Source organism: Periophthalmus magnuspinnatus, chromosome 9, assembly GCF_009829125.3.
Source record: "Periophthalmus magnuspinnatus isolate fPerMag1 chromosome 9, fPerMag1.2.pri, whole genome shotgun sequence".
NCBI classification, from domain to species: domain Eukaryota; kingdom Metazoa; phylum Chordata; class Actinopteri; order Gobiiformes; family Gobiidae; genus Periophthalmus; species Periophthalmus magnuspinnatus.
In genome coordinates, this window is record NC_047134.1 from 6,218,072 (window position 1) to 6,239,894 (window position 21,823).

The window sequence follows — 21,823 nt, forward strand, 5'->3', positions numbered from 1 at the left end:
CTAGTTTACAGTAGAGACAGGTCTATGTATTGAGATAGCTGCACTAAATGTGACACACAGCTCCCTTATATGTTTGTGGTTAAAAGGGGGCTGTGGGTGAGTTTGTAGTGAATTTAAATTACATAATTTGGGGGGGAAAATTGAAATCAGTCCTATATATCGGCTCAGAAATATTTCCAGAGGTTATAGCCAATCGATCTCTTGCAGTTTCAGTTTCTTTCTCCATTGCTTATGTTTGGGGCCATATGCCACAAAACTCAAACCACTACTAGTATCGAAACTAGGTCCTCATTTTTGGCAGGTATCAACACTAAAAAAAAGTCTCCTTCCACAGGACACAAATGCTCTTTCCTGAATATCTTTAGAATGATCTTTTGCTGTATCAGATAAGACCACACCAACTAGTATACACCCATGCACCACTGTGGAACCTGGACTACTGAGGGATTACACAGATATTACTATTGCAACAACACATCATCAGTGGGGTAACACTAACCTGCCTCACGACTGTCTAAACTCAGCTCACGTTCCATATCAGTGAGTAAATTCTGCTTCACACTGATAGAAAGAGCCATCATCGAAGGATCATAGAGCCACGTCGCTATGTACGCTTGGCCACCACAAGCCAGTTATCCCTGTGGTGAAACTTCCTGCTTCATACCCCAAAAATCAGAGGGATCTACTGAATTTTAAACAAACGGTATTGGCATCATTCATGAAAAAAAACATGTCATTCCTAAGATACAAATTTTGTGTACTAGTTTTTATGATCCAGGCACAAAGTCCAGATGTTGCAGGATGTTCCAGCAGTGCCCCGGTTGAGGTCAAAGTATGGCACGAAACATGATGTTTTTGTGCAACTTTTATTTAAAATGATATATTTAAGAACTGAAGATGCTTGGATGTCCAGCAAAACGTCTTCACTCCTACAACTTTTTTGTCCAGTTGACAGATTTTACTTTTGGCTTTTACCATTTAAGATGATAATAATTTTGCAAAAATGCATGATTTAAATATTTATTTCCTGATATATGTCCCTCCTCTCATCCCGTAGATCCTGATGTGGTCGTTCCCACCTCCTGACCGCTCGCTCGTCACTCGTCAGATGACTGATGGGTCAAATACAGAAGACTCATTTCCCTACAAACGATAAACAACACCTTGACCTTAACCAACCTTAGGCTCCTCCCACTGGACATTTCAAATGAGCCCGTGCGTTCTCTTTCTGATGTGGGTTTGCTGGGGTTTAAACACCGCTCCAACGGCAGAGACTGGAGAGAGCCTGGCAACATATGCATTTGAGTTTGAATATGTATCTAAAGACCTGGCACTGGGACATATGAGCCCGCATGGGAGCTAGCAATGAGCCATCCATTTCCTCCCTCCTCTCCTTCATTCATCCCGCTCTTCGCTCATCCTTTCTCTTCCAATCACCATTTCAATGCCTCCATCCCTCCATTTTTTTTTGTTTTGTTTTTTTTTTTCATTTTTGCATTTTGCACCCCTCCAGGCCTCCACCCCTCCTCATATCACTATTCTATCTTATTGCTCCCCTACCCCCGTTAGCCAATCCCTCGCCTGTGCATGTGGCTGATGTATGGACGGGGTGAAAAGAGAGAGAGAGAGAGAAGGAGCGGAGAGGAAAAAGCATTTGATTAATGTCTTTGAGAAAAAAATAAATAATCACAGGAGACTGGGGGCTGGTAGTCAGCCTAAGGGGAGTAAATATGAAGAGTTTTATAGATGCTCACTTGGGAGAGAGGGAGAGGAGGAGGGAGAGGAGGGGGGAGAGGAGGAGGGAATGAGGAAGAGAAGGAGGAAGAGGAGAGAGGGGAAAGGAGGTAAAAGAGGGAGTGGAGAAGGAGGAGGTAGAAGAGGGAGAGGAGGAAGAGGAGGAGAGAAGGGAGAGAAGGAAGAGGCAAGGAGAAGAAAGGAGAGGAGGCAGAGCAGGATGAGGGCGAGGAAAGAGAGAGGGAGAGGAGAGAAGAAGAGGAGGAGGGGACACAAGATCCATTCTAGTATATTAGCTTCCCTGTGTACGGGCACAATGCGCTCGGCGTGGATTCTGTTGCATTGGCATCTTTTCATCCACATCTCACCCCACATCTCAAGCCACATCTCACACCACATCCCTCTCTCCTCCAGGCATGACCCACAGAGAGGAGGAAGAGCACTGGGTTCAGTTCATGCTTTCAGATTAGGATGAAGAACAAAATATAAATATGTAAAAATAATGCAGGAATATACCACAATAATGGCTAGGCCCATTTGACAAGCCTCACAGCAGCAGTTATAGAGAGAGGGGCCACAGTTTTTCAATGTAAAGTGAACTGGACCCAGAGTCGATGGAGCCAGAAGCATGCACGTGCTCACTTCCTATTTCGGACGTGTCCGCTAGCATATTACCAATGTCCATTTATATATACAGTCTATGGTTTTAGCATGTACTTTTGATACCCTGTTGCTAACTGCATGGATCATAATAAACAACAGTGATTTGACTTTGATTGGCATATCGTTCCAAACATAAGATATGGTGAAAGAAACTGAAATGGCAAGTTTATTTATGCATAAATCTGTGTTTCCAATGCTTCAAAATTATATAAGTTCAAATAAATAAAAAGGTTTTGCTATAAACAAAGATATAATTAACAAACGACTATGCTGTTCACTATACTGTCCAAAGCTCAGCGTATTTCCATCTGCTGAATCCCACTGAAACAAATCCATCCATCTCAGCTGCTTTCTTTCTCTTCCTCTTCTTCTTCCCTTTCTTCGCTGTATATGTGTTTGATATGTTTGATGTGTTCGATGGGCCAATGTGGCATGTGATGTAGCTGACAGCCCCGCCCCCAATGCTCGCCTGCTTTTAAGCCGTCGTCCTCCAGTGGCGGCAGCCTGTCCACGGGAGTAGATTACATCTTTTATTTATATTTCACCCCCTTTTTTTCCTTTATTATTTTGATGCCAGGAAGGGAAAAAAAATTCTGGGGCAAATATTGCACTGGGCAGAACAGGGATTGGCCAGGCTCCCCCTGTGAGCACACGGGAGGAGAGTGACTGAGCGAGACCACCGCCTCCCCCCTTTCTGCACTTTATAGAGTGCACACACATGCCCACACATACACGCACACACACGTATTAACTGACACACTTCCTCCATGCACGCAGCTAGCTTTTCACACACGTGCCGCTGAAGCTAAAACTTGCTTCTTGTCTTTCATTGATGCCATTTCAGACCCTAACCATTCACAGACCCAGTGGCATGGGCCTGTAGTTCTGGGATAGAAACGCAGATACTACCTAAAATTAAAACGAGATACTCGTTTGGACACAATTCTCAAGAGTTCTGATTCCAAGGTCTTATGACAGAAAGTAATTTCATAATTCCATGGAACCAGAAAGTTAAAGCCACACTTCGCAACATGTCAGAGGAGAGAGATATGTTTTATGCTGTAGAACACAGGTGTCAAACTCAAGGCCTGCATGCCAAATGTGGCCCTCCACATCATTTTATGTGGCCCTCCACAGGATAAATTAAAAGGTATGATGGTCTTAAAATGTAATTTTATCAGGAGATACACAGTTACGCAGCCATATTTTTACATCTAAGCAAATGCATATACAGTATCTGTAACTTGAATAAGTAATAAATACAGAAACAGTTAATTAAGTTAAATTAAGTTAAAAAAGTAGTTAGATTTATTTTATATCTGGCCCTTTGAGGGCAGCCATTTTGCTGATGTGGCCCTCAGTGAAAATGTGTTTGACGCCCCTGCTGTAGAACATTATCGCCAAGGAACAACATCTCCATGGAAAGACATAAAAGTCAGGTTTGTGGAGATGCAAGCCCAGTCACAGAAAGACACAGCTTTTTAGACTATTATCCTTTTATACTTTGCTTTGAGGTGTTTATATAATATTAAACATTTTTTACTGCCAATCAAATTCACATTCTGAGAAGAGATCAACTGATGTGGTTTTTTTCATGGCCAGTGCCGATACCAATTATTTAGAATACAAAATTTTTAGGCCGATATATAAAACCGGTGTAGATCATTGTTCTCAAATGAGGTAATTTAAATTCACTCCAAACTTTCCTCAAGGTCATGTTTAGTGCAGTTATATCTACACATTAAAGCGGTAATATAAAGCTTTGTCTGTAATTTTTGATGAAGCAGATAGACCAAAACAAAACATTGCCTTGTGCTGGAGATTTAAGGCCAATACCTCATACGCTAAAAAGGCCAAATATCGGTCAATATATTGTCAATCTCCAATTCTGAGCAAAAATTCCTCGCTTAAAATCCTTTTGCATAAATTAATTCAGAAATGATTCCACATATGTTGATCTGAAACGGTCCACAAGGTCTTTAGGTTTTTTCTGTTTTGGAGGTTTGAAACGCTCTGATAAGAAACCCTGTGTCTGTAGCACTCTGAGATTTCTCTGAAATGTAAAGTGCAATACAAATAAAATTAATTATTATTATTATTATTATTATTATTATTAAACCCGTAAAGAAAACGCATTTATGAAAAAAAACAAAAACCTCAAAACCCTCTTTATTTATTTAATAGAACTAATATTGTAAGTCTTTTCATTCCTGGAGTCGGTGTCAAAATGGTATCTCACTACTTCTCACCATAAACAGTTAACAGAAACACACAAATACTCAAAGTTAAAATCTTAATAATAATAATAGTTTTATGTCAGACTAGTCACAAACATGTTTCTTTAAGCAAAGAGGTATTCTGGGACATTTGAGCTCAAGTGCCATTGTGTTTCGTCTGTGTTCAGTCTATAAATGGGTTTGTATTCTATTGTTAACCCTTATATAAAGACATAAATATAAAAATAAATATATAAACATAAATATAAAGATCCAAGCACCGTTTTGTCAGTCACTTAGAGTTTCTACAAGATTATTTTTCATGCAAATCTTTTCTGTGGCTCTTAAAAATCAAAATGAAGGACAAACTCTAAAAACATCATATTTGTCCAGTATATTTTAAATCAGCTCTGTTCTTCAAACTGTTCTTTTCAGATCTTTAAACATGTTCTAGTCGTTTCTTCTCACTCCGCCCCTGAAGTTGTATTTGGAGTGATTCCTGTTTGTGTAATCTTTAATCTGTTATTTTCAAGACGCCATTATGCCGAGCTATCCCAGTTTTCACCTCCACCGGTACACGCCCACTGTGATGTACGCATTTCCTTCTCCAGTTTTATTTTCTTAATCGATGACACTTGTAGGATTATTATTATTATAACGTAATTATCCACAAGTGTCAGAGATTATATCTATAGAGAGACACAAACACAGTAGGTCTCATATATATATATATGCATATAGGTTTCATATACATTATATTATCTTCCATGGTAATCTCACTTTTATATCCATATCCATGTTTTATTTTGTATATTTCCAAGGCCTATTCCTCCCAGTGTGTAATAACATTTACAGCTGCAGTAAGTAACTTTTAGCTAAAATAAAAGTAAAAGTAAAATAAAATTGTTTTTATTTTGGTTGTGTTTATACCACTAAAAAACTCTCAAAAACATGCATCCTGACTGTAAGTGGTCCCGTGTCTCCACAAACCCGACTCTTACCCGACTCTTGCCTGGAACAGCTCCTCCTGCTTGTTTTCATGGAGACTTTGCCCTTTTGGCTATGGTATTCCACAGTATGGCATAAAACATATCGAGGATTCCAAATCCAAAGTATGATTTTATGTTTCTGTTTTCACATAGACCTGTCACAATAACAGATTTTGAAGTTCAATATATCACTGAAGTAAATATAGACAATAAACGATAATATTGAAACTTGATTAATTGTACTGATCCAGGTTCGTCGATATAGTGATCATCAAGACAGGCCTATTTCCATGGTATCATGCAGTGATGTGCCACTTCCAGAAATTTACACATCGTAGCTTTAACATTTGACATGTTTACACAGATTTCATGTTTATTTTCACAGTCATGTTCCACACTACGGTCCACTCTCGCTTCCGTACATCTGGGTGACAGCACAAAGCTCTACGAATAATTGATCCATTGATCCATTTCCAGCATTTTGAATTCAAACTTTTCATGGCTGAGTTGACCATAGCTGTAACTGAATCAGCCGATGCTTTGACATCACGATCGCATCAAAAATATGTGAACTTTGTTCTACCTACAAAGCCAAGATGCCCAAGTACACAAGCGATATCGATACCACTTTATACTCTTTATAAACAGGAACAAACACATGTATTACAAGGAACAAAATAGTTTCTTAAAAGGCCCATATGACTCTATTCTCTGATCTCTGTTCTAATGTTGTTTCCTCGTCACAAACATACCTGGAGTAGAGTTTTGTTTCATTCACACATGTTTAACGCACAAAGAAACTGCATGTTTAGACTGAGTTCTTCTCTCAAACGGAAAACACTCTGTTCCACCCTGTGATGTCATCAGGTGGTAATATAGTAAGTGCTCCAGTGTGTTTTTAAACTCCATACACCTTCACTAGAATCATTTGGATTATTTCAGACCTGGATTTGCCAGTCTCTACTGAACTAAAGGTAAAAAGGAGCTGTTAACTTGAAAACTACCACTTCATGACATCACAAGGTGGAACAGAGCATTTTGAGTGGTGGAGATGTAGACAAACTAACAATGCAGGGTTATTCAAACATGTGTGAATGAAACAAAACACAACTCCAGGTATGTTTTTGAGGAGGTAAAAGCTATAGAACATGGTTTAAAGCTCACAAGAGTCAAGTTTGTGTAATATGGGAGCTTTAAGATTGATTCAGACTTATGCCAATGATTAAGTAGTTACTATAAACATGAGTCTTTCTTTTGTTAATGTATGAAGTATAGTTTAGTATTTAGTAGATTAAAAAGTGTTACCATTGTGTGTATTTTCTTAACGAATCATATTAGCAACTGACTAAAAATCTATCTGTGCTCCATTCCTCGTCCTGCCATAAGACCTACTTAAACTACATTCATCCTCAGTGTTTTTATTAGCCTGGTCCACTTCCTCGTCTTACTCATCTCTCTCGCACCTTTCTGCCTCCCTGTATCTGCTTCCAATCGCCCCTCCAAAAGAGTGCGCCCAGAAATGATTGCAATGCTTGGGAATCTTGGTAAACAAGCCAGGCGAAGAAAGGAGCGGGGAGAGGGGGGTAGACGAGGGAGAGCTGCCTGCCTCAGTGCCTGCTCCATGGCTACTATTGTACACTCCACATTCTCCGAGCCCACAAGAGCTCCAGCCATCTCCACATGGATTCTTTGGAGAAAGAGTAAGCCAAGAAGTGAGGAGAGTGAGAGCGAAGGAGGAGAGAGAAGCAGGGAAGGAGGGAGGGAGATCATGCATAATATCTTGTTTGCAGAATGCATTAGAATTCAGATGAACTGGGAGGGTAATAAGATTAGAATCCCGAAGCGTTTCCAAGGGCGGGGAGCGGGATTGACAGCTGAGACTATTGCGCTGACGAATACAGTGAAATATTGTGGCACGGGCAGTGATCCGAACAGCGCACACACACGAGAACCCACAGCGGCGCGTGCACGTTCACTTTGTTTATAACGCTGCTATGTACGCTACCCTGGTCCCTCCGTATCGCAGGTTGAGGCTGGCAGCAGTGAAAAAGCTTTAGTCTCTCTGACAAAGGTGTTTGGCAAACAGAATGCTGCTCTGTGGCTTTAAATCGCCGTCCCTCCCTTCGCTTTCTAAATATCGCCTATTTAGCCAGCGGTGAAAAGATATAGGGGGCTTTTGTCTGTGTACCCATTGGTGGGGGCATACAGAGCCTTGGAAAGACACAAAAATAGGAACAAAGTGCTAAGCTTCCAATTGGGATGGCTCTGGGCATTTGAGTGCGCGCAGATCTGTGCGCAAAAACAAGGAGAAGTGGGCTACTATTACGAGCTTATCTGAAAATAGCCAGTTCTCACACAGCTATAGAGTGGACCGGAGTGGAAATACCCTGCATTGTTTATAATAGACAGCGCTCAGAAACGCGAGCGCGAGCCATTTCAAAGTCTGGCATGAATCCACAGAGAAAGAGCAAGTGTGAGAGTGTGAGGGTTTTGTTTGGAGCTGCTTTTCCTGCGTTGGAGAAGCGGAGACTCCACTCACCGACTTGCAGAACGTTGTCCACCCAGCCGCCCTCCAGAAGAGTGACACCCCGGAGGAAAGGTAGCTGGCTCTCGTCAGTATTGTCCCCGCTAGTTCCACTTTCCTCCGCTCCCGCGTTAAAGGACGAGTACATACAGATCTCCTTCTCACTTCTCGGGAATGACCAGTATACGATTCTCCGCTGGACGGGTTCCGGGATCCTCTCGAACCGCTCCTCCACCCTTTGGAACGGCCACTTCTCCGCCACTCTGCGCGCCGCGATATCGAGCAGCGACTCAGGGTTGTGCGTTTTCCCGTTGCCCGAGCTTCCCGGAGCGGAGCCCGAGCCGCCACACAGGATACCTCCAGCCCGCTGGCCCTGTCTGCACGCCGGGTTGTAGCCGGGCCGGCAGCAGAGCCGCTTGGCTGGGGGCTGCACTCGCTCGGCCATGTTCGCACCGCTTCAAGCTGAAGCGCAGTTCCTCTCCGATCATATAAACGGGATAAGGAAGAGAAAAGGGCAATCTCGCACCGATTGTTTGCCCTACATGGAAAAGCGCTCCTTATTTGGAAAAGTGGGCGGTCCTCTCGAGTTCCGTAAGTCCTTTGTGTTGTTAAAGTAAGCAGGAGGGGCGGGGCTTGGAGCGCCGCCAGCGCACGAGCGGCGCTATAAAAGGAAGTAGAGGCGGAATTCCCGAACGTCGGCAAATCCTTTGTGAAGCCGTGCGGGCGCGCGAGGGCGGGGCCCACGCGGCCCACGGCCTTTGAAGTTCCCTTCTTGTTTGAGTTTAAAGGCGGGGACTAATCCAGGGGCGGACTGCAGCTTCCCACAGGGGCAAGAGGGGCAAGAGAACGCGCTGTTTTCTTTCCACGGGAGCCTCTGCCGCCGGCTCCAGCGCCTTCAATAACTCTGTGATGCTCGTGTTTCAGGCTCAGACCAAAGAACTGTGGGCTGTGACAGAAGAGAGGGCGTGGGAGGAGAACGGCGCTGGACCCGCGTGTACTGTGTACTACTCATTAAGATGTCTGTATGGGACATTAAATACAGACTTGTTTTAACACACAACACACAAACCATCAGACTTTTCAGAAAGAGAGGGACAGAGGTAGAAAGAGAGAGAGGGAGAGACAGCAACACACAAAGCATCACTATTTTCAGAAAGAGAGAAAAAGAAGGAGAAAGAGAGAGACAGCAACACACAACATATACACCATCACTCTTTTCAGAAAGAGAGAGACAGGGAGAAAGAGAGAAGGAGGGAGAGACAGCAACACATAACACATAAACCATCACTCTTTTCAGAAAGAGAGAGACAGAAGGAGAAAGAGAGAGGGAGAGACAGTAACAAATAACACGTCAACCATCACTCTTCAGAAAGAGAGAGACCGAAGGAGAAAGAGAGGAGGGAGAGACAGCAACACACAACACATAAACCATCACTCTTTTCAGAAATAGAGAGACAGGGAGAAAGAGAGAAGGAGGGAGAGACAGCAACACATAAACCATCACTCTTTTCAGAAAGAGAGAGCCAGAAGGAGAAAGAGAGCAGGAAAGACAGCATCACATAACACATAAACCATCAGACTTTTCAGAAAAAGAGAGAGAGAGAAAGACAGAGGCAGAGAGCGAGGGAGAGACAGCTGTCTCCCTCTGCCTCAATGCCATCAATACCATCAGACTTTTCATAAAATGCAGAGAGACAAAGAAAGACAGACAGAGAGAGAAAACAAACCACTCTTTTCAGAAGGAGAGAGAGAGAGAAAGAGGGAGAAAGAGAGAGGGAGAGACACAGCAATACACAACACACAAACCATCACTCTTCAGAAAATACAGACAGAGAGGGGGAGAGGCAGAGAGAGACAAAGACCGAAACCAAACCAAAGGTGGCAGAGGGGGAGAGCAAGAGGGAGACAGAGCTTGCATATACATTTTTCTAGTGGGTTACAGTTAAAAAATACAATACCCAAAGTGCAGGTGTTGTGTAGGTGCTGTGTTGGTGTTGTGTAGGTTCTGTGTTGGTGTTGCGTAGGTGCTCTGTAGGTGTTGTATAGGTGTTGTGCAGGTGTTGTGTAGGTGCTGTGTAAGTGTTGTGTAGGTGCTGTGTATATGTTGTGTAGGTGTTGCATAGGTGCTGTGTAGGTGTTGTGTAGGTGCTGTGTAAGTGTTGTGTAGGTGCTGTGTATATGCTGTGTAGGTGTTGCATAGGTGCTGTTTAGGTGTTGTGTAAGTGTTGTGTAGGTGCTGTGTATATGCTGTGTAGGTGTTGTGTAGGTGTTGCGTAGGTGCTGTGTAGGTGCTCTCTGTGTCCATCTCTCTGTGTTCATCTCTCTGTGTTCAACTCAGTGTTCATCTCTCTGTGTTCATCTCTGTGTGTCCAGCTCTGTGTTCATCTCTCTGTATTCATCTCTATGTGTTCATCTCTCTGTGTTCAACCTCTGTGTTCATCTCTCTCTGTGTGTTCGTCTCTGTGTTCATCTCTATGTGTTCAGCCTATGTGCTCATCTCTCTTTGTTCATCTCTCTGTGTTCATCGCTATGTTCATCTCCCTGTGTTCATCTCTCTGTGTTCAGCCTGTGTGCTCATCTTTCTGTGTTCATCTCTCTGTGTTCATCTCTGTGATCACCTCTCTGTGTTCAGCCTCTGTGTTCATCTGTCTGTGTTCATCTCTATGTTCATCTATATGTGTTCATCTCTCTGTATTCAGCCTGTGTGTTCATCTCCCTGTGTTCAGCCTATGTGTTCATCTCTGTGATCACCTCTCTGTGTTCAGCCTCTGTGTTCATCTCTCTGTGTTCATCTCTCTGTGTTCATCTTTCTGTGTCCAGCTCTGTGTTCATCTCTCTGTGTTCAGCCTGTGTGTTCATCTCCCTGTGTTCATCTCTCTGTGTTCAGCCTGTGTGTTCACCTCTCTATGTTCATCTCTCTGTGTTCAGCCTCTGTGTTCATCTCTCTGTGTTCAACCTGTGTGTTCATCTCTCTATATCCATCTCTTTGTGTTCAGCTCTGTGTTCAGCTCTTTGTGTTCAGCTCTGTGTTCAGCTCTGTACTCATCTCTCTGTGTTCAGCTCTCTGTGTTCATCTCTATGTTCATCTCTATGTTCATCTCTATGTGTTCATCTATCTGTGTTCAGCCCTATGTTCATCTCACTGTGTTCATCTCTGCGTGGCCAGCTCTGTGTTCATCTCTCTGTGTTCATCTCTCTGTGTCCAGCTCTGTGTTCATCTCTCTGCATTCATCTCTATGTTTTCAACTCTCTGTGTTCAACCTCTGTGTTCATCTCTCTGTGTTCATCTCTATGTGTTCATCTCTCTGTGTTCAGCCTGTGTGCTCATCTCTCTTTGTTCGTCTCTCTGTGTTCATCTCTATGTTCATCTCAATGTGTTCATCTCACTGTGTTCAGCCTGTGTGCTCATCTTTCCGTGTTCATCTCTCTGTGTTCAGTCTCTGTGTTCATCTCTCTGTGTTCATCTCTATGTTCATCTCTATGTGTTCATCTCTCTGTGTTCAGGGTGTGTGTTCATCTCCCTGTGTTCATCTCTGTGTTCATCTCTATGTGTTCATCTCCCTGTGTTCATCTCTCTGTGTTCAGCCTGTGTGTTCACCTCTCTATGTTCATCTCTCTGTGTTCAGCTCTGTGTTAATCTCTTTGTGTTCAGCTCTGTATTCAGCCTCTGTGTCCATCTCTCTGTGTTCATCTCTATGTGTTCATCTCTCTGTGTTCAACCTGTGTGTTCATCTCTCTGTGTTCATCTCTCTGTGTCCATCTCTCTGTGTTCAGCTCTGTGTTCATCTCTCTGTGTTCAGCCTGTGTGTTCACCTTTCTATGTTCATCTCTCTGTGTTCATCTCTCCGTGTTCAACCTGTGTGTTAATCTCTCTGTGTCCATCTCTCTGTGTTCAGCTCTGTATTTATCTCTGTGTTCATCTCTGTATTCAGCCTCTGTGTTCATCTCTTTGTGTTCAGCCTCTGTGTTAATTTTTCTGTGTTCCTCTCTCTGTGTTCAGCTCTGTGTTCACAACGCCCCCTCTCTTCCTCAGAGCGTATAGGTCAAAAGACTGGCCTTTGACCACACTGAAAGTGATTCATATGGTATAAGCAGATGCAAGCTTATTTGATTTGGTTTCAATATTTCCCCACAGGATTCAGTAGATCCCTGTGTCATGTTCCGTGTCATGTTCTGTGTTATGTTCTGTGTTCTGCTGTATGTCAGTTTCTGTGTTCCATGTCATGTCCTGTGTTCTGCATCATGTTCTGTGTCATGTTTTGTATTCTGTGGTCTGTTGCATCAGCAGACCTGCCCTGGGGCTGAAGCTGCTCTGGGACTAACTAACAAAACTAACAAAATCCTAAAAACGAAATGAACAACGTGACTAAACATTTATCTGTTTTAATCTGAAGTAGGACCATACATATCACCGTCTTTAGACCTGCGTTTGCCATTTACATGCGTTATAACTCATTCATAAATGTGTCAGCTGTGTGCTGCGCCGTTCTTACTTGAAAGACTACATTTCCCATATTGCCCAGCAGCAGCAGCAGCAAGTCACGTGACTTCCGTGACTAGCCGCAGTGGAGTGTACGCTTCCTTGCAAAGAAGCTGCTGTTTTATTGTCGTTCCAAAGAGAATTTCTGCATATTTGGTGAGCGTGCTTTCTTTTAATGCGATCAGTCCTGTTTTAGTTCTGTTTACACGTGTTTATGAGCTCGAATATAGCCTTTGAATCAGTTTAAAAGCCCACATGAGCCAGGCCCACAGTCGGTGTGTTCGGGCCGTGTAGAGGCTCTGATTGGGCGTGTTTTCTAGCGGTTTTAGTTCGAGTTTACAAACAGCGGTTATTTCTGTGTTCTCACCTCTCATTTTTGTCTTTTACCTTGTTCAGCATTATACAAAAAAGCCAAAACAAACAAACGTATTTGGGGCTTTAGCCTTAATCTATGTATATGTATTGTGTTTGTTAGCATCTGTTAGCCACATAAATGTTTGGGCAAAGGTTAAACTCGTGTTATGTGGTGATTTGAAGGTCAGAATATAGTATTGTCATCAGGTCAAATCAGAATTGTCCAAATCTTTTTATGGAGCCTTGTTTTTTTGCTTTCTATACATTTGTGTTTAAGTAAAAATAAATAAAGGTGTTCCCAGGCCAGCTGAGAGACATAGTCCCTCCAGTGTATCCTGGGTCTTCCCCAGGGCCTCCTCCCGGTGGGACATGCTCAGAACACCTCCCCAGGGAGGTGTCCAGGAGGCATCCAGAACAGGTGCCTGAGCCACCTCAACTGCTCCTCTGGATATGGATGAGCATCAGCTCTACTCCGAGTGTTAAAATAATCTTTACATAATTACAGACTTTGTGTTTTGATAATCGTGCCAGCTCAAATTGCCATTTTGATTGAGTTGTGATATTGTGCAGCTCTTATATCACCCCTTGTGGTTGGCTCCCTGTATCGCAGTTTTACACCCCCTCCTGTTAGGTAAAAATAAACAAGATGAAACTGTAATAATAATAATAATTAAAACTGCAAGCTGTGAAAAAGGGCCCTCGCAACCCTTGTGACTGCGGACATGTGTCACAATATTTCTATTGTCATGTTTGAGATAAATGCTTGCGACCCATTGTAATTTTGCAGGGACCGCTGGAGAGCTATTTTAAAGATAGAATTTTAATCCACACATCATTTTGTCTAACTCATCAAAATGCACAGACGCTATATTGGGTTTGTCTGAATCTGACAATGTTTATAGGAATTTTAATTCATCCAAAATGGCTGCTTCGTTAAGAGCTCACTGTGACCTCACCCAAAGACTCATGTAAATTATTTTAACAACTTTTGACCCCAGATATGTCTTCATGATGTTGGCTCAGTTTGGAATCTGTCGGATAAAAACCCTGGGACAAGTTTGTTAAAGTACGAGGTCTAGATTTCGACCATCTGCATATTAAATTCAAAATGGCCGCCTTCATGTAGGTGATAGGGAGTGGTCCCCGTATAATTTTTTGCTCAAGGTCACATAAAGGATGAGTCTCCCAAGTTTCAGTGGATTACAACAAACTTTTTTTTTTTTTTTAAACTTCCCAATGACTTTCTGAGGCATGACCATGCAAATATGGATGTAGACAGGGTGTGGTCTTCATTGTCATTTTTGTTCAGAATTCTATCAAGGGTCTGTGTACCAAACTAATTTCTTCCTTCTCATTTTAACATTGTAGGGAGAGCTGAAGAGCTACATTTAAAGATACAAGTATAGTTCACGTATCATTATGTCCAGATGATCAGAACTCACAAATGCAACATGAGTGCATCCAGATCTGACTATTTTTACAAAAGTTACAGGGATTATACTTTCAAAATGGCTGCTTCGTTAAGAGCTGAATATGATCTCCCCCTGACACTTATGTAAATTATTTTCACAACTTTGATGATGATGCTGCCTGTTTGGAGTCCGTGGGATAAAAATTCTAGGACAAGTTCCTTAAAGTACAAGTTCTAGATTGCAGTCATCCTTTGATTCATAATCATAATCATGATCTTTTGATTGATCATATTTTGATTAAAAATGGCCGCCTTCACATTGGAGATAGTGTGTGGTTCCCTATTGCATTTTTTTCTCAGGGTCACATGAAGATTGATTGTATCAGATTTAATTTGATTATGACAAACTTTTTTTTTTTTTTTACTTTTCATTGACTAATTTGAGGCGTGGCCATGCAAATGTCGATGTAGATAGGGCAATTATCTTCATTGGCTTAACTTTATAGGGGGCGCTGTAAAGACATTTTTAAAGATACAAGTTTAATTCACACATCATTATGTCCAGTTCATGCACAAATTACACAATCGCTACATTGGGATCATCCAGATCTGACAATTTCTTTAGCAACTTTTGACCCCAGATATGTCCTGATGATGCTGCCTCAGTTTGGAGTCTGTCGGATCAAAACTGTAGGATGAGTTTGTTAAAGTACGAGGTCTAGATTTTGGACATCTTAAGTTTGACCCAAAATGGCCAACGGCCTTCATGATTTAGGGTAGGCCCATACTTTTTGTCTATCTCGAGATAGTCTCTATACCTGCCAAGTTTTATGAGCTCATAATGAAATAATAGGCTCTGCCCCCTCCTGTCTCGTAATGTATTTTGTCTCAGGAGCAATTTAGGTGGCTTAAAGGAATAATAATAATAATAATAATAATTTATTATTGAACAGCCCTATTATTATTGAACATTATTATTATTATTATTATTATTATTGAACAGCCCTCTCAGACTGCGCTTTGCACTCGGCTGACACAGCACTTAAGTGTGGCACTAACGCCCCACTTGTGTTTTATTGCAGCTTTGGGCTGTACTAAGTACAGTCACTGTCACACTGTAAAGTCAACACACATTGGATGCACTGATGCACTAAAATGACATCGCCATGGCAACACTGTGCAAAATACAACTTTGGCCTCCCTGGACTTTTTTGACGGGGCCAACCTGAAGAGTCACTGTGCCAAATTTCACATTCTTCAATAAAGCTAATAAGTTGTCATTGGACTTTGAAATTTAAGAAAATTTGGAAAATTTCCCATAAGGATAACATGGGTGCATCGCCATGACAACCCATTGAAAGCTATGACATGGGTCCAATTGACTTTTTTGATCAGGATGACATGAAGACTCATTGTGCCAAATATCACATTATTCCATGATACTAATATTTTTTCATGAATGATCAATTTTGGGGTCACTCCCATTAGGATAACATGGGCACTTTGGTGCAGCGCCATGGCAGCACGGCCCAAAAACAACATGAGTCCCATTGACATTTTTGATTGGGATGACAAAATGTAATTCTCTGCAAAATTGTGTAACATTTGGGCAAACTGAATATTCTGCCCTCCATACAAATGTATTAGTTATTCAGTAGGGAGTGCTATCGTGTACTCACATGAGTAGGCTTACCCAAAAAAGTTTTACAACCGATTCATATTTGACCCTAATCGCAATTTTTGGGAAAGCAATAGGCCCTATGCCCTGTAGGGGTTCGGGCCTAATTTTTCTAATGAATTTTGTGTATTTATTTATGTTTGCTCAAAGCTGAAGCTTGAACTCGAAAACGTTAGTTAGGATGTTACCACGAACATGGTAAAAATAACTCCTCAAATTGTATACTACATATATACAAGTACTTTTTACTTTTCTGTCCAGTTCAAACATGTAGTGGAGTAGAAAGTACAGATACCTGCTCTCAAATATAGTGAAGTAAAAGTAAAAAGTATACACTCTAATATGCAAGTAGAATTTTTATGTATCTGTACTTTAGTACACTACTTTGCTACTTTGTTCTTTGTTACCTTCCACCACTGGTTTTATGTAGTCAACAACAGTACTGTTTTGGGTTTTATACTTTCTATATGCATAAATAGTGTAATAATAATAATAATAGTAATAATGGAGTTTGGCTATTCCTATGCCAATCTTTATAACATCTGTCAAGCTAGGGTCTGCATCACAAGAGCTCACCACCTCTCCTCTTTGGCTTTATCCATCACTTAACATTTAAAGCAATAATAGTAATCGCCACAAGGATTTCAAAAGTCCACTCCTTATATATTTATGTACATTTCGTGAAGGTTACAGTAAAAGTTATTTCTAAAAGGTATATAATCGATGGACTGGCATTTCATGCAATTGCTATGCCTCCATTAGTCCAGCTTAAGGACGCCGTTGTTAATGTACAATCCTATTACATTGTATAAAAAAATGGTGGAGTGAATTGAAAGAGTAGCTACCCAGAGCGCACCAAATTAAATATTCCAGGAATTTAAATGAAAAATAAAGAGTTATAAAACAAAACCTAAAGCTGCAAGAGGCATCGAATGGCCCTTGTCATTAAATTCAGCTCAGAAATGTGCACACGCTTCATTGGGTCCAATCAAATCTGACAATGTTTATGAAAGATAGAAGTTTTTTAATTTTTTCAAAAAATTGAAATTTTGTTGAAAAATCACCATGACCACCCCCAATATTTTATTTCAAATCTAATTTGTAATCTTCTATTGCACATGGGTTTTATGTCTTATGTCTTATGTCTGGCCAAGTTTGAACTGTTTTTGATGCAAACTCTTGGGGTTGTCAAAAGATTATGATGAGTGATTTTTGTCATTCCCAGGTTTGATCCAATATGGTCGACTTCCTGTAGGGTTTAGGCAGGACCATAATATCATTTTTTACATGTCCTGATGTGACCTATTTTTGATGCTAAGTTTCATTTGTCTACAACAGGGGTGTCAAACATATTTTCACCGGGGGCTACATTAGCAAAATAGCTGCCTTCAAAGGGCCGGATGTAAAATAAATCTAACTACTTTTTTAACTTGTTAATTAACTGTTTCTGTATTTATTACTTGTTCAAGTTACAAATATTGCATATGCATTAGCCTAGATGTAAAAATGTGGCTGTGTAACTGCTTATCGCCTGATAAGATTACATTTTAAGACCATCATACCTTTTAGTTTACCCTGTCAAGGGCCACATGACATGATGTGGAGGGCCACATTTGGCCCCCGGGCCTTGAGTTTGACATATGTGGTTTACAATGACATTTTTCTGGGCCCGGCTCCCATTGGTGCAATGTAAAACAATTTTTGAGATGGCACTACTGAGCTGTCTTTCAATATTTTTTCTTGGGGTCTTCACTCACTATTTTTCTTATATCACTTGCTTATACCTTATTGTTTGCACAAACAATAAGGTGACGGTGATTTGCACATTTGTGCTCGAGCCCTAATAATAATGATGATGATTATGATGCTGATGCTGTTGTTGTTGCAGACTGACTGTTGGCGGGATGATCGATTTCCGCGCCTGGGCTGAGTATGTGGTGGAGTGGGCCGCCAAAGACCCATACGGCTTCCTCACAACAGTCATCCTTGCCCTCACACCGCTCTTCATCGCCAGTGCCCTGTTGTCGTGGAAACTGGCCAAGATGATCGAGGCGCGCGACAAGGAGCAGAAGAAGAAGCAGAAACGACAGGAGAACATTGCAAAAGCCAAAAGAGCCAAGAGAGACTGAGATGGAGAGGCTGAGGATTCTACAGACGCACTAGAGTCCTCCCTCCTCATCAGAGACACAGGGAGCCTGTAGGGGGCCTCGGCTAGCACAGAGACAGAGCTGCCCACAGGAAGTTTGCCCCATTGGGAAGGTCAGAATGGATGTGCGGTCAGCTTTGATGAACCACGGTCCAGATGTTGTGACACATAGCATTCCATTGTTGGCACTGCTGTTAATGTAATCCAATTATCGTTTTGTAAGTTAAGAATAACGCCATGTCCAAAACAACTTTTAATCAATAAAACATATTTTCTTCTTATAAATGTGCTTTGTAGTGTATAGAGATAATCTATGACACCCGTGGATCATTGTGTTATAATTTGCACATTTTGATTCACAATATTCATCTAAAATTACTTGATAAAAAAACGAATCCACTGGGGCACCGAATGGGAGCTGACGTCACTGTAAATGTCATCACAACAAAGTGCCGCATGCTGTCAGCGCCCCCTGTGGATAACTGCACATCACACTAGCTAGCAGCTCATTTAAAAAATTTGTACCAAAATGTCCACACAACGCTGCTGAATCCTATTAGTATCACAGATTAAGAAAATAAAACTGGAAAAGGAAGTGCGTACGTCACAGTGGTCCCGGTGAACATGAAAATGGGGGTAGATTGGTAAAATGACGTCTTGAAAATTACTCAAACATGCATCAGTCCAAATAGAACTTTAGAGGCTTAATGAGAAGAACGACTAGAACATGGTTAAGATCTGAAAAGTCCAGTTTAAAGAATAGGTCTGATTTAATACAATTCAGGTTTAAATCTAATTTGTAACATTCATTAAAATGGCAAAATATGAGGACAAAAGGTGATGTTTGATATTTAAACTATTTTCAAAATAAGAGAAACAATGCAACTCTCCTTGGTTAGACAATAGGCTTGTGTCTTTTTTTGTGGACTTCGCATGTTCTCTTTGTGCCTGGGTGAGTTTCCTTACAGCAAAGCAGCAAAGCAGTCGAAGTGAAAAATGGGTCAACAGCAGATGTAGAATTTGTAGAATTGTTTAAAGTTTTCTATTCTCTGATCTCTGTTTTAATGCTGTTTCCTCAGCACAAACATACCGGGAGTTGTTTTGTTTCATTCACACATGTTTAACACACAAATGCTGCATATTTAGGCTGAGTTCTCCTCTCAAACATAACAACATAACAGAAAATACTGTTCCACCTTGTGATGTCATGTGGTAATACAGGAAGTGCTCCACTGTGTTTTTAAACTCCATACACCTTCACTAGAATAATTTGGTAGCTGTTAACTTGAAAACTACCACTTCATGACATCACAAGATGAAACAGAGCATTTTGAGCTTTGAGATAAACTAATAATAAAGTGTTACTAAAACGTGTGAATGAAGCAAAACACAACTCCAGGCATGTTATTGAGGAGCTAAAAACATAACATGTCTTAAAGCTCACAAGAGTCCATTTTGTGTATTATGGGACATTTAACATTAAATTAAGCGAAGTAAGTTCTAACCAAGTATAAATGGTTGTGATCATTTTGTCAACTTTAAGATTTATTACGGCTGTATTACAGAAGTGCAATTTTTTTTTTAAATCTACCCATTAACTGTATGTGGACTAAGTGAGTGTGATGTCACCTACAGCGTTCGACTCCAGTCAAATGAAGCTTATCGAGGCTAGGGCCAATTTGGAGACCATTTCTGTATTTGGAATTCTGACTGAGCATCATGGCGACCAAAAAGCCAATCTGGAGCCAGGTTGTTGAAGGTTCCTGACTGCACTGCCGGTTTAATAGGGAGCGGGTGCTAAGCAACGAGCGATCTTAGGGAAGAAGGCGCCTGATTTGCCTGTTATTAATGTTCCTATCTTGATTTATGGACACAATAGTGAAATAAAAACAGAATCATGTACAGCAGGTTAATACGAACATTTTAAGACCAAAATGACAAGCCTGACAGCAGTAGTTACAGAGAGTCAGACTCCATGAAGCTGGAAGCATGTCCATGATCACTTCCTATTTGGAAGGTGGTGGCTGGTTAGCTATCTCGTTATATATACAGTCCATGATTCTACCACATGTAAAGCCCTTCTCTTCCTCCTCTTCCTCCTCCTTCTCCCCCTTCTCCTGATCCTTAAAGGATTTGGTAAGCACATATTAAGACCCAATGACCACACCATTATGTGTGACATTTGTTGTGTGTCCAGAAAACATTCAGACAAGAACAAGATGCTGAAGCTTTGGCCATGGTGAACCTGTAAAGATGGATCCCAGACTCTCTCAGATCTGAAGTACAGACCAACACCATGTCACACTATTATGAAAGAAATACAGCATTTTCATAGTAGAATTTAATGTTAAAATTTCAGGTGGAGAACATAACAACAAAACAGTCTATATAACTCTGTGGGCCATTAATTGTTTGAAAGAAATAAACAGAACACAGAATCCACATATGGTGAACCTCATTTCTCTATGGTTGGCTCCACACATTTCATATTATGTCATATCTGTAATTATAGAGATATTAACATATATGTTGTGCAGATGTTTTGACCTGGATATTAACCTGGCTGTCTTCATTTTAAACTACTGCCTCTTGCTGTTTTGTAATGTCGTGTGAACGCAACCTATTCGTGGGTTATATGCAACATTGTGAGGACTTCTACCATTCAAGAGACATCATATTCAGATTTAAATGGTTAATCACTATTGCAACAGTCCTAATTTTTCATAATTCAGACACCTGTGGAACCCCAGCAGTCTGCAGCATGTGTGAGTTCATTTCTTGGTGTTGGGCATCCAGGAGCCGGGCTGAAAGGTGTTTGCGGTGCTGGTTGGTTCTTCACTAATGGTCTCTTGTCCGAAGCTGGCGGCCGAAGCGTGTCCCTTAGCAACAGTTCGGGGCATGGCCACTGGCCCCGCCCCGTACTCCTTCTCCAGTAACACCTGGTCCCTCTCCTCCACCTCCTGTGCCTTCTGCTTGATCTGCTCTCTGTACGAAATGTTCTTCATCAGCTCCTGTGAGGAACACACAAAAACATTATGAATTCAGTATTTCAGACAATAGAACATCACAACATTCTATAGGCCTACACAGACGTGGGAAGAGTACTGAAATATTGTACTCAAGTAAAAGTACAGTTACATGGCAAAATTACAAGTACTGCTGCCAAATAAGTACTCAAGTAAAAGTAAAAAGTAGATATGAAAAGTCGGAGTACTAGTTACTACACAATTTTAGATCACGCTTTAAAGAGGGGTTATTATGCAAAATAGTTTTTTTTTTTTTTCTTTCTACCATGTTATAACCATGTTCCCTCATCAAAAAACTGCTTGAAGAGCTTTTAGATATCATCCATGCATGTTTGAATAATCTTGCGATCTCTCCTGGGCTCTATTCGAACCCCTCTTATGGTCAGCTATATGAACCTGTACAAGGCTCCGCCCACAAGCTTACATCCCCCATGCGCCCACACGACAATTCTCCATAAATATACAAAAACATGTACACAATGATGATACACAATGTGTTATGAAGTAACACACTGAAGTAAAGTAACTGAATCCCATAATCTGGAACAGTCAAGGCAAAGCAATCAATCTCCATAGAGACAAGAAAGTGGCGTACCCTCCAC

At 41.3% G+C, this 21,823-nt stretch overlaps 3 protein-coding genes across 3 annotated transcripts in view; 1 reads left to right on the forward strand and 2 right to left on the reverse strand.

Moving 5' to 3' along the window:
• LOC117375983 (zinc finger SWIM domain-containing protein 6-like) overlaps positions 1–8,646 on the reverse strand; it is a 157,378-nt gene extending 148,732 nt beyond the window's left edge. Inside the window, 1 exon segment of the mRNA XM_033972384.2 lies at positions 8,142–8,646. Within this exon segment, the coding sequence (XP_033828275.1) occupies positions 8,142–8,571 (430 nt within the window). The 5' untranslated portion in view covers positions 8,572–8,646.
• Positions 8,647–12,675: 4,029 nt separating this feature from the next.
• smim15 (small integral membrane protein 15) lies at positions 12,676–18,480 on the forward strand. Its single transcript, XM_033972962.1, has 2 exons — positions 12,676–12,762; positions 17,938–18,480. Exon 2 carries the CDS (start codon positions 17,954–17,956, stop codon positions 18,176–18,178), a length of 225 nt encoding a protein of 74 aa, XP_033828853.1. The 5' UTR covers positions 12,676–12,762; positions 17,938–17,953; the 3' UTR covers positions 18,179–18,480.
• Positions 18,481–20,556: 2,076 nt separating this feature from the next.
• Positions 20,557–21,823, reverse strand: part of ndufaf2 (NADH:ubiquinone oxidoreductase complex assembly factor 2) — a 32,172-nt gene continuing 30,905 nt past the window's right edge. The window contains exon 4 of the mRNA XM_033972406.2: positions 20,557–21,206. Coding sequence (XP_033828297.1) covers positions 20,967–21,206 — 240 coding nt within the window. The 3' untranslated portion in view covers positions 20,557–20,966. The remainder of the gene's footprint in view (positions 21,207–21,823) is intronic.

Coding starts and splice junctions, on each gene's coding strand:
- smim15 (XM_033972962.1), top strand. CDS start 17,954: ATGATCGATTTCCGCGCCTGGGCTGAGTATGTGGTGGAGTGGGCCGCC.